Source organism: Phaethon lepturus, unplaced genomic scaffold (genome assembly GCF_000687285.1).
Source record: "Phaethon lepturus isolate BGI_N335 unplaced genomic scaffold, ASM68728v1 scaffold18615, whole genome shotgun sequence".
NCBI lineage: Eukaryota > Metazoa > Chordata > Aves > Phaethontiformes > Phaethontidae > Phaethon > Phaethon lepturus.
The window spans coordinates 55,679-68,806 of NW_010541430.1; the positions used below are offsets into that span (position 1 = coordinate 55,679).

At 44.2% G+C, this 13,128-nt stretch overlaps 1 protein-coding gene across 1 annotated transcript in view; it reads right to left on the reverse strand.

The window, feature by feature from the left end:
- The window catches only part of FRAS1 (Fraser extracellular matrix complex subunit 1), a gene marked incomplete at its 5' end in the record, with an annotated part of 109,965 nt that overhangs the window by 55,639 nt on the left and 41,198 nt on the right, over positions 1-13,128 (reverse strand). Inside the window, 8 exons of the mRNA XM_010287739.1 lie at positions 688-772; positions 1,981-2,251; positions 2,877-3,020; positions 3,651-3,791; positions 4,023-4,163; positions 5,623-5,769; positions 9,212-9,358; positions 12,216-12,368. Of these exons, the coding sequence (XP_010286041.1) occupies positions 688-772; positions 1,981-2,251; positions 2,877-3,020; positions 3,651-3,791; positions 4,023-4,163; positions 5,623-5,769; positions 9,212-9,358; positions 12,216-12,368 (1,229 nt within the window). The remainder of the gene's footprint in view (positions 1-687; positions 773-1,980; positions 2,252-2,876; positions 3,021-3,650; positions 3,792-4,022; positions 4,164-5,622; positions 5,770-9,211; positions 9,359-12,215; positions 12,369-13,128) is intronic.

The following is a 13,128-nucleotide window of genomic DNA, read 5'->3' on the forward strand; positions in this document are numbered from 1 at the left end:
TCCTTTCTGTAATGCTATGCCCTCTCCTTTAATGCGTATCTTGCACATCTCTTCATACCTTGCCTTTCAGACAGCCTGCCCTTAGAAAAGGAGTCACAGACGTACGGCCTACATACCATCTCTTGGGTGAGGCCCCTCCACGATATCGTGCTGCAGATTTTAAATAATAGTATGAGAGACACTGACACTTGACAGTACCATCAACTTGCCTAGAAGAGGTGAGCACTGTAAGAGACACGTTTTAAATAGCTCACGCTGATTTAATTCCCAGCTGTCCTAGAACAGAGCATTTAGGTAAATGCCCTTGACTGTCAAAGCACCCCAACTGACAGGGATCCATCATCGTTCCATTGCCCTGCAGTAAGAGACTGCACTAAACCATCCGCGGATCCAAAGAATAATTTAAACAGTAGGGACTCCTTAGCCCTCACTTATCATTGCTCTATGATTGCGCAGCTACAATTCCCCGCCGAAGCAAAATTATATGGGCCAGCTTCTTCAGTCACTTACCCCCAGTCCAGTTCTCCATATGACCCTTGGCTGCCTCCCAACTAAGTGAGAGCCGAGTCTAATCTGCCTGACTTGAACTCAAGCTCAAGTTCTGCCCAGCTCACTTGTTATCACTGCAAGAAACGAGGGCTCCAAATGGTATAAAATTTGTGCTATTTCCAAGCTTTGTTACATTACCTGTGTTGAAAATGCTTGAATGTTGACCACCTCAGGATGGGAGAAGAACAGTTGATCGCTGACCTTCAAGGAAAAATGTCCTTTCCTAAACAAGTCCCCAACAAGCCAAAATACAGGATAACAGAAATGAATGAAGTGGTCTTGCAGGACTTAATAATGATAAAAATACTGTATCTTCAGTAAAAATGAGTAGCTTAGTGACAGAAGCTTTAGCTTAATTTTTTTCAGGTATGTTTTTATAGTATTTTTTTCTCAAGATACACAAGAGTCACAACATGTAATAAAATACCTTTAACTATGCAGTAATATACTCTATTTCCCTTTAACTAATGTTACCCACATAGGATGGCATCTCCAAGATAAAGTACCGATTCTAAATGTCAGCTATTCGCTGCTAAAGAAAAAATGTCACTTATCCGGCTTCGGAACAAAAGCTCCCGCTTTTCATTATTTTTGCTTCCTATTTACTTTTCAATAATGCCACCCAATAACCTTGAACATGAGCTAGGTATGTTTCTCAAGACAAGATCCTGACATTTCATTGTGACTACGAGGCAGACAAAAAAAAAGCATGATACAGAAACCCATGCCTTAAGTCTAGTGAACATGAGCTAACCCTTGGCATCAGAAGGACATGCTGAAAATCTTATTGAAAACAATGGATCAAAGAACACCCTGATACATACAGGCAGAAATTCAGAACAATTCCACTGATATCAGTCTAGTCCCAAGGCTTTATGGTGATGTAAATCAAGTGTGAAATTTGGCAGGATGGCTGGCTTACTGCCTGTTAGCAGGAAGAATCTGCTTCCTTGCAACATGCTTGTAGTGTGAGCATTGCCAGCTACTAATCACCACTAATTATCCGAGGATACTAACAGAGCTCATGTTGCAGGCAAAGAAGTAATGGCTGAATGCAGATTATGCCGCAGAGCACAGTGGTGACATCATCTGAGCATCTTCCTGACAGTATCCAGCAACCGTTGTAAGAACTAGACTAATGTGCCAATTTTAAACCCACAGCAGAGTATCCTGAAGATGACAGACTGCTGCACCCCCAAAGCACAACAGGTTTGGGAGCTGGATCACAGGGACCTCTTACACCATAAACTGAGAAGCTTTGCACCATCGTTTAGACTATGGTACAGTAGAATTACACTGGTAATTTATATAACAGCAGTGAGAAGTGTGCTTCACCGTAAAAATGTTTCCAAGGAACAAAGAAATACCTGTTCTCAACATATGTCTTTTTTTTTAAGGCAAGAGCTCTGAAAAAAGTTCCAACACAGTCACCTGGATTTCTCTTCGCTGTGCACAAAGCGAACTCTCCTCTCCCTCACATCCTTGCAGCTGAAGTGGTCGCCTTTGCTGAGCTGCACCTCCTTCCCATTCACCACCATCACCAGCCTGCCGTTGGAGGGAGCGCTGTCGATATGGAACGAGAGCTGTCCTGTGTCACCATCCAGATGACACACACCCAGTAGAGAGAGGTCTAGGGGCTTTACCCCCCCAATTCCTACTGTGAGGGTACTGTTCACATGGAAGTTCCAGGCATGCTTGCTGGCTAAAAAGAAAGAAGGGAAATGTATTACTGAATGAATTACAGCCATGGGCTGCGTTAGCATCTTGTCTGTCACTACCATCTTTGGGGTAACTGAGTGCCAGATTTTTATAAAGCCCTGGTCATTACTGACCTAGGTGGACAACCACCACCTCAAGAAGAACTGCAACCCATCCTAATCCCCACTGTGACTTTGAGAGGCTTCGGCAAGTCTCTTCCCATCTTGCGTTCCCCATCACAAAACTCAGAGCCAACATCCAAGGGCCTGCCCCGCAGATGGACTCGTAAAATTTCATTTAGAACAAAGAAAAGATAAGTAAGTACTACAGTTGATTTAGTAAGGGATTTCCCCCGAGATATTTTTTCATTGCTTTTACATTGATGATAAATGATGCTGCGATTGGAAAGACGCCTCCATACCTAACCAGGTAACTTCATCTAGAAAACCACATATGTGCACATTTTATGAAACAAAAAAGTTGGAGAAAAATAGCTGACAACTTCTAACAGTCAACACGAAACTGCACAAAACTGAATTCCAAAAATGCCACTGCATGAACACTACTTCTGGTCTTAATAACTGATGGAAGCCTGCCAGCTCGATTGCTTTATCGTGAGAAACACTCACCTTCTTCACACTCTCTGGTCCATGTGTTGCCATAGAAACCCCGGCCACAGGCAGAAACGCAAATCTTATTCTTCAGAAATGTGGTGCTGTCACAGAGGCGGCACAGGCTGTCACTGTCACACTCCAAGCATCCAGGAGGACAAGCTGAATTGAATGGAAAGCACAATCCCATTGAGACACTGCAAAAACAGTGCAGCCACCGGTGTGCAGAGCTGTCCCCGGGGCTCAGAACAGGAACAGCACTGCTATTTGTGTCTTACCTACCTGACAAAAATAATCAAAAAGAAGGGGCATAGAGTTGAGGTAAAAGAGTCGTTCAGAACTTCCTTCCTCATTTGACCACTGTTTCCCACTGAATGTTTCCCATTCTCAGAGAACCCGAGATAATCTTCCAAATGGAAGAAACATGTTTCTAAGTAACTGTTATACAAATTTGGAAAAAATACTCCAAATACACATTCAAGCCCTACACAGCTTGTTAAGCCACAAATACAACTGAAACCTTTCTAAACATGTAGGTTTAATACCTGATTTTATATACAGTGTGCACACGCATAGGCACACTGGCAGTCATCTACACTGAATCTCATTCCTCCTGAATTAAGCGTGTCTAAATGCAGATACAGCCTGTTATCTAATCCTCAAGTTGACTGCAAGTTTAACCCAGCATCCAAGTGCTTCCTCTTTGCCCCAGCCCTGGAGAGAAAAAGGAGTGTACAGAACATAGACTACAACCTTGGGCCCTCGCCACCACATTACCCTCACTTTGCTTACCTGCGCACTTCCGCTGTGCGTCGTCTGCATAATATCGCTTCCCGCATTTGTGAACACAGTAAGCGTCCAAGAGGAAAAACGGGGCTTCGCAAAGGCTGCACTCATCTGGCTGGTGACACTGAAGGCAGTGTTGGTCACACCCTAAAAGTCATACGTAAAGAGTTCAGCTCAACACCGCTTTCAGCTGCTTCCTGCGCTGTGCTGTTAACACCCCGCAGGAACCACAGCTCCATTGGGTGTGTGTGTGCTGGAGGGCAGCAAGACACCTGAAGCTAGAGCGTGCCTTCTGAATGCAAGACGTGCGCAAATTGGAGACAAGCAGGGAAGCATGTTGGCAGCAGTGACTAGAAGTAACTCTCAAGAAGAACTCACTCTGGCACGTGTCTGATTCCCTGTAGAAAGCTGTAGGGCACTGCTCCACGCAAGCTCCTTCATGGAGAACGTAGCCCTCCATACACTGCAGGCAGTCGGTCCTCTGGGGACCTTTACAAGCATTACAGCTCCAGTCACACTCTAGAAGAAAAAACCAAAAAGTCAATGCAGGGCAACCCTTTCTGGGGTGCTCACCCTATACAAGCACTTAGGGGTCTACAAGCTATGGGAAGGAGCAAAGACCACAATAAAAACGGTTGAAGAGATACTAAAAAAACTAGAAAGCATGATCTGTACTTATTACAACTTAAGATACGGTTTGTTTTTTTTTTTCCCCTGCTCTTGGACTTAACATGTGCTAACTATGTCAAATTTGAGCAGGCTTAGCTCTTGTTCAGCATTCAGACCTGCTAACACTGGCCCAGTTGTGTTGCCCGTAAAGCCTCGCTTTATCCCCTAAGTAGCAATGCTTCTTTGCTGCCAAGATTGCTGCTCATTAGCCATTATCCACCCTGCTTTCAAATGACTCTGACCAAAAGAAAATGAAATCTTTGTCCCTCCCAGTCCAAATACCCCTCTGGAAAGTCCACTGGCCAGAAACACACTGGATCCATCTGGGATCAGATCTGCCTTCACAGGTCCTTGTACTATCTCCCGTCCAGTCTTCAGCAGAGTCCCAACCATGCACACGTGCTCAAGGGCTACTCAGGCTGCCGACACTGCTGTTTGCTTCTTGGTGCCACTTAGAGGGTCTGTATCAGCAATTAGTGACAGACACACTTGGCTGATGAGACAGACAAACAGACAAAAGGCGGGGGAAACAAGGACTCACTGAGGCGAGCTGAACTACTCCAGTCTATGCGGCATGTCCAAGACAAAGCCAGGACAAGAGTCCTACCTCATTCCAACACCCTGAACACCCAACAACGTCACCTTTCTGATGAACCGCAACGTTAAGGGGACAGACGCTACTCAATTAAATTCAGGTACTGAGAGCGCCAGCTAGAAACGAACACTGAACAAGTCATTTGTATCCTGGTCTTAGTGGTGTTAGCTGCAACAAAGCCACATTATCCTCACTTATTTCCATTATGGAACACTCTCCTTGGGAGTTCTGGAAATCTTTCAAGTCATGTGTCTTTTAAATCACTCCAAACTGTTGTTTCTGCAGTCATCCAGTGATGCGGTATTTAATAAGACAGAGAGAAGCAGGTAAGTACACAAGGCCCTATAAGCACTCTAAAAAAGATTTAGCCTGGTAAGCTCACTCGTTATTCAGCTGACCCATGACTAAATGAATTGCTGGACCTGACCCTTGGAAAGTTTGCTGGCTCACTTACTAAATCATTTACAAGAGAAGAATTTGCAATAATCTTGTGTCACTGAAAGACTGAAGTATGTGACAGCAGACTGCCGAAAAAGAGAAAAAACCGTAACAGCCTTGCAAGTGGTCTGTCACTGAACAACTCCCCCCCGACCCAGGTACACACTTTTTAAAACAGGGCACCTGCACAGACCCTGCTGCCATGTAAGGGATTCTTAGCCAAAGCACTTGCATTTTGTTTTTCTTTTTCCTTTAAACCAGCAATGTATTTTTCACCTCTGCAAGTCTTGGTGGAAAAATCCAGATAATACTGCTGAGCACAGCTCTCGTACTGGCATTCTCCAAACAAGAGGACCTTAGCTGGATCTCTGCAAGACGTACAGCCCGTGGCCGATTCACAGCTCAGGCACTGGCTGTTGCAAGCTGTAGAAAGACAAAGAAAATAACTGTAATTACTGATGCACCAGCCAACTGTACAGGTACAAATGGTATTATCCTGTAGCCTCGCTACTCCTCTTGTCCTCTTTGGGAGACACCTGTGGAGACTTCGGAGTTTTTGCTTCCTATTTTCCTTTTCACAGCCTCCAAAATGCAAAAAGCCTCCTTCCATTTGGAATAGACTGTTAATGTCTCCTCACACTGCTTCTCACTCTGCTCTGGACAGGTCAGGGTAGAACACTGACCTTAAATTCAAATCCCCAAATAAGAGCTTTCCCTGTCTCTGTTTTTCTTATTCTCTTTAAACAACCCGTGTTTCATATGATTCCAGACTTCACTCATAATGCACAAATTAGGAGACCATAACAGACCACTGCAATCCAGCCAACAAACCTTCGTGGGACCAAAGGCCCATTTAATTTCACTTAAAGTTTCCACCTTTTCATTTGCACACGATGTGAAATTTTGGAGCTGTAGGGAACAAATCAAGATGCCAGGAAAAAATGATTCAGGGATTTACTGAATCTAGAATCAAAGTTCAGAGGTTCAGAACATTTCAACTCACCCCTTTGACGTCCAGGGTCAAAACTTCTCAAATGCACTCACTGCTGATGTCAGAGCTCTTAGCTAATCCACAGCAGAAGATTTAACAGCAATGTGCTATGAAAGACTCAAAAATATTTCCTAGCCCTTTGCCTATGCACTGAAAAGCTCGCTCCCGTTCTGGTGAGACGAAACTTTACAAAAATAATATGCAGAAAACCCACGGAGGTTCACATGTCTGCTTTATACAAACAACCGTATGCAAAAGGGACTGCTAAATTCCCGGCCAACCACCCCCGAGTGTCGCTAAATCCGTACGGAATCAGAATCTTGGCCCAAGCTCAATTTCGTACTTACGATAAATCAGAAAAAAGCTCTGAAAACACAGCCACAACTGTTTAATCTAAAGAATAAAGCATAGCTGGCCATTTTTCATGGAAAAACAAACAAAACCTCTCACAGGATTTAGTGCAACTAAATTAGGATTTAGTTCAGGTGCTAATTACCAACATGTTACTCGTGGTAACATGGTGGTGATATGCTAATCACTGAATGCTAATTTAGTGATATACTAATTGTGGAAGTCCATTTCCATTTGCTTTTAATACGAGACAGAGTTTTATAAAGACAAAACCTCAGAACGCCAACATAAATGTGAAAATACTTACGTTGCTCTCATTGAAGTGAGAAGCCAGTGCCCTTCAAAATAAATTACTTGTTTTAGCTCATCTAAAAAATGTCACAGAAGTTATTTTCTTGAGGTACAAATGAATTTCTAATAAAATGTTTACCTAAAGAATCTAGTAACTGTTTTTACGTGCGCTGGTGCCAGTCTAATTTCACTGAAGAAAATTACTACTTGTAAGTTCTACGAAAAGCCAACTATTAGAAGTATGGTAAAACATTCCAAGTGAGGTCTAAATCTATAGAAATCAAGTTACCCATGGAGGCATGCCAGAACATTAAGCAAAACCCGCATTTGAAAGCAATCCTCTCTGCTTGTTTTATCAGCATGACTCCGTATCTGCATTTTTAAACCCATGAAGAACTTGTTAAGCTTTGCACTCTTCCTTGGTCAGTATGCCATTGAGTTTAAAAATACCTCTGTGAGTCCATACGCACACTCAGCATCTCTCTGAACTTCATTCCAAACCCGTTCCTCAAAAGTGCAATGAGACTAAAATAAATGTTGGAGAGAGATCAAATTTTCTCAGCCTAACAGCCAACCTCCATTTAAACAATTTTCATTACCTCCAAGTGGTAGTTTTCCAGCAGCCTGGGACAGTTTATATCTACATGGCTTATCGGCAGTACTTCACTTGAGAAGGCACAAGTGACACTTGGAATGACAAAAATCCAATGCATCAACCCACTTCGCCTTGAGACTCCTGCCACAAGGATTACATACGCTTCTTCAAAAGCCATTTGCAATAAGCAGATTAGAGTAGTTGAATTTGCTTGCAAAACCGTATTTGCGTTTGCGCTACTGAACCAAATTCAGGAAGGGTACAGTCCTCAGGAACGTTCCACTTCTACCATGATGGCCTGAGGGAGGAGCTATCAGTAGGAAACTTTTCATTAGAAAAGGGCATTTTATTTAGGAAGGGAGGTATTCTGGTGTAGTTAGCAATAAGAGAACCCATACTGCACGAGAGAACCGTGAGTATCTTGTAGAGCTTGCAGGAAACTAGCCAGGACAGCGAGAATCCCATGATCACTTCTTTTATTATTGAATAGCCTTTTTTTCTGTCAACAGAAGAATACTACAAAGTCTTCCACCTATTTCCTTGAACTTATGTAAGATGCCTCCATTTCTTCTGGTAAGATGGAAATATTAGTTTCAAGAGAACCATATATTTCAACAAAAGGCAGGTAAAGCCAACAACCATATCAGCTTCCTCCTCTAGGACCTCATCAGTAGAGAAACTGGGTCTAGACAGGATGACACCGATACCTATATTGAGTGCAGTGCAACAGAGTTATTTTATCATAAATCAGGATAATTTAAATGAGGATAATGCAGGGCTTAACAAATCTGAGTGTTTGGGTTCACAGCAACCAAACCACTTAAGCACTTGCTCATTTTCGGGTATTACAGTGGGTCAATTCAAGCAGGGTTTTTTCACATTTTTTATGTCTCTGGGCCATGTGATTTGGCATTTTGGAACATTAAGCCCAATAATGATGTGAGAAATAACCCAACTGACGTCAGAGCCAGAGTGAACATAGAATAATAAAGGAAAAGAGAAGCCCTGAGAGATTCACAAGGGATAGCAGGAGTGGGATAAAACATTACTGCACTTAACATCAGATCAATTGCATCAGATCATTAGGAGGTAAAAATATCACAGCTCAGGTCAGTTGGGGCTGTGCCTGCAAAGCTGTACCTTGTTTCTGCTGAGGTTTCACATATGGAAAAATGTAGCATAAATGCTACAGTCTTAATAGAGCTTCCACGGCAGGTACTGGCAGGTAACTGCAGTGGGGAGGGGGTTTGCCTTAGTAAGAATTGATTAAAACTGGTCTAAACTTGTCAGGTTTTCACAAAGCCCAGAATCCACCAGTACTTTTGGCCACTTCTCTGTGTACCACCTAGACAACTTACCAAGGAAGCCTAGACAAACTCTCCTGAAGGTTTTTACTAGGGGACCCAAAGCCTCTTGTCTTTGAAGTCGGTAACAAAACTGCAACTGTGTTCAAATTTAAACCATGCTGTGGGCTCTGTTTCTAAGGCAGCTAATCACCTCTGTCAACTCACATTGAATTTTTAGGCACTTGAAATCTTTCTTTTCCTGGCAAGGGGAACAGTAAGCGAAGGAACAAGACAAGACATGTCGGTGAATACATTGTGGAAAGGAGAGATGGCTTGGAGGGAGACACTCACGTTTGCAGGTCTGCCTGTCATCCCTGTAGTACCCTGGGGAACAGACTGGCACACACATACTGGTGTGGGAGAGAACCAGGCTGGTGTTGCAGGAAGAACAGGAAAAAGGACTCCCGCCGGTGCAGGTTTTACATGAAGGGTGACATCCTGCAGGGACAGCAAGAACAAGTGTTTCTGTTCAAGGAAAAGCAGATCTTCGAGCAAGTTTCAAAAAGTTCAGCAGAAGCACTCTCAGAGACTAAGCATGGTGATAGTGAGTACCAAAAGTTTCTACTAAGTCTAAGCCCTTACTGGTACACGGCGCTCAGGAGCAGAAACAGCCAACCCAGCTTGTGACAGATGGATTAAATGGGTTTATTTGTGCTCTGTGTGCCATGCACACTAGCTTTCTCCCCTCCTCTCCTTTCTTTCTCTTTTTACCCATTCCTCTGCTCCTCAACCTTCCCTTCCCCTTAAGAACAACCCTACAGGATCCAGCCAAGACCTGTCTATCAGAGAAGACTAAGATGGATCAGCACCTTCCTCTCAACTATTATCAGGTCAGATCCTCCTGAGCCTGATGGGCTTTGTCTATTTAAAATCCCGCCCCGGGAACCACCAAGCGCTTTTCTGACAGCTCCACACCTCCCTGAAGTTTTCATCCATCCCTTCGGCAGGAGTTGCACAGCTGCTACCTATTGCAAAAAGCAACACTGAGAGAGAACAGTCAATCTTTACATGCCCTCTCTCCATTTCACTCATTACTTTGTAGGCTTCTCTCATCTTTCCCCCTTCCTGGGGTCTCCTGTTTAGCAGGTTGAAGCGCTGTGGTCTACCTAGTTGCTCACTGTACAGAAGTCGTTCATTCCCCACATCCAGTCCTGCTGCCCTTCCCTTCCGAGACGGGCACAACTGCTCACAGCACGCAGCTCCTCTAGACAGCGGCAGAACGGATTCCGCTACTCCTCTTTCCTTTTGTACTAGCACCTAACATTTGACTCGCCTTTTCAACGTTGCTGAACACTGGGATGCCATTTTCACAGGCTGATTGATCACTGCATCAAAATCATGGCAAGGCTGCCGTCATTCTGTACGTGAGGTTAGAGCCGGGTATCCCTGTGTGCATCGGTACATCTGCCTATACCAAACTTAGCTCTTGCTTTACTGCCCAGACTCTCAGTCTTACAAGATCCTTCTGCAATTCTTTATAGCCAGCAATCCCACTGACTGCCTCGAGTAAGGAAATACATTACTACCTTTTTCTTTCCCCGCATTTTTTAAGAGATATTTTTATGCCAACCCTCTTCTTGTCTCTCCCCGTTTCCTTTCCATCCCTTTGTCGCCCAGTTCCTGTGCTTCTTAGTCTTACTGATGTGATTTAAAATACCACAGTGGATGAGGCAAATGTATCCTATTAATTTCTCCAAAGGGGCTACATACTCACAAAATTATTAGTCTGTTTTACTTCTTCATAGGCATTTACCTAATGACTGATGCCATCATTACACCTGTCAGGCCAAATTAATCATGAGTGAAGGTGGGCAAAGAAATCAGAGAAACGACTGCATTACACTGTGCTAGAGATCTTCAAAGCTAGCACAAAATGTAATATAAGCTTTGACACGGTCTGAATAATGCAAAACTTTTAAATGAAACCTTTACACTGAGGGGAAGAAATGTTATCCCTAGGCTTAAATTTCCAGGATGGCAAAAATCTCTCTCTCAGGGGTCTTTCCAATTAAATGACATACATCTCTGAGATTTAATTTGTCAAAAACAGGTAAACAAACACACAGCACCCAGAGTGCTTGCGAGAAGCTTTGAAACATTAACCATCAGTTGTTAGCCTGGATTAGGAAATGCCACTTCCTACAAAAGGAGCACCTATATCATCTACATCTTAATTCTAATGTGCAGAATTTCTTGTCTTGATTTCTTTCTCTAGTAAAATGAACTGCAATACCCTTTGCTCAGCGTAAGACACATCAGGCTTTAACATGACTCTGTCGGCCACGTAACAAGAAGAGCAACCTGCTTCCTTCTAAGAGTCCAAGAAATGTAAAACAGCTCAGACAGTGATTGGAATATGAAACCACATCAGCAGCAAACACTGGAGGAGATCCAGGGACAGGTGAAGGCACAGAAGGCTAGAGAATAAAATGTGCTATCGGTGCAGCTTCACCCATGCAGCTGGAGCGCCTGCATCGATGATACCAGCCTCAAAGGCTGAATAAAATTGGCTTTTTGTTTTAGAAGCTGCTACGAATGACGGCCTTTTGGACCGTTACTGCAGCAAGACAAGTCTCAGTGAGAGACCTTACCTAGGACGAGGTTCCATCTCAAGTTGTGAAATGTCCTGAGAAGTTGCTACCAGCAAGAGTTCTGCCTTCTGTGAGCAGAAGTTGCACAGCCCTTCGAAGCACAGAACCAGAAAATATTTTCAAGCGCCAGCATACCAGAACTGTGCTGCTACCATACAAATTGGAGAGTTGGTGATGGGCGCATGAAAAGTCCCTGTTTGAAGTTATCCTTTATTGTGCTTTAAGAAGCCCACCTCTTCCTAGGTGGGGTATCTATCTCAGGGTAGCTTCCCTACATAGAACATAGGGTACTGTCATCCTATTCTCTGTGCCACCATCTTTGAGAGATGGGATTTACCAGAGAAAAAGAAAAACTCACCTTCACCTCCTCATAAACATACTGCTGTCTGGTACTCATTGTGCTTATTAATTGTATTCTAACAGCGTGTTAGATCCCACTAGCCTCAGCATGTGCTCAAGACAACACAGCACTGTCTGCCTCAAAGAACTCACAGTCTGGAAGCAGACACAGGTTACGGGCAGCAAGGAGAGAGTGCTCCCAGCCGGCTGGCAGAGTTATTAGCCAGGACACCCCCAGCTCCCGCTGCAGTGTCCTGCCAGCTCAACAAAGCTTCTCTACTAAATAGTAACCATTTTGCAGAACATCTCGCAAGGATCCACATGGTCGCTTGCAGCTACTTGAGGTATCTGTAGGGACTACTCACTTTTGCAGGCACCGTTCTCCGCATAGTATCCCGCCGGACAGTCAGGAATGCAGCGATCCCCCAGGAGCAAGTGACGGGCGTTCTGGCACTTCAGGCAGATGCTGCCAGTGTCCCACAAGTTGGCCACACACTGACGGCACAAAGGGTGGCAGTCTAAAGGAAGCAGGGAATAATGGATACCGTGATCACAGATGGACAAAACAGAACTGCTGTGGGGAAACGCACTGCTGAGAACTTAAGGAAGACACCAGGGACATAACTTTCAGAGCCCCTTTCTGCTATCTGGTGCACGAGGGCCGGGATCAGGTGCTAAACGCTGCACTTCCAGCTGTCTGCAAGACAGATGACCAGAAATTGCCGCGTTCAAGAAGCATTCCTTCCCTCTTGCCCTCATCCCCACCTTGTGCTCTTCCTGAGCATCACGTTTTCACTTTTCCTCAGCAACCGCATTCTCCACATCTCTCCTGCCCCATTCAAGTATCCTCTTTCCCATCCTTAAGTGAGCTTGGGAAAGCTTTGTACAAAGCCAGCTCAAAGCTCTTTGCCTTCCCCAACCTTCCTCTGATTTTAGGTGCTTCTACCTACAGGTTAGTCTTTAACAAACTATGCTGGCATCTGTAGGCACTCACCTCCCTCTGCTCCCACCGTTGAAAAACCAAGAGCACAACTTCTACAGCTCTATGACCTTCTCGCATAGTTCTTACTGTTCGTATTTTCCCACACAAACGAGACATCCATACCGTGAAGAGGCTATTGCAGACCTCAAAGCCAAGCCACGAGTGGCATTTAGAGTTGCATGAGAGTGCCTCAAAACCTTTTCCTTTTTTCATTTTTTCCTCAGCAGCGCACAAGCTTGTGTCTCCTGACCTCTGCCTGAACTTAGGCGCTTCAAAAGGTTTTACAACAAGCCTTT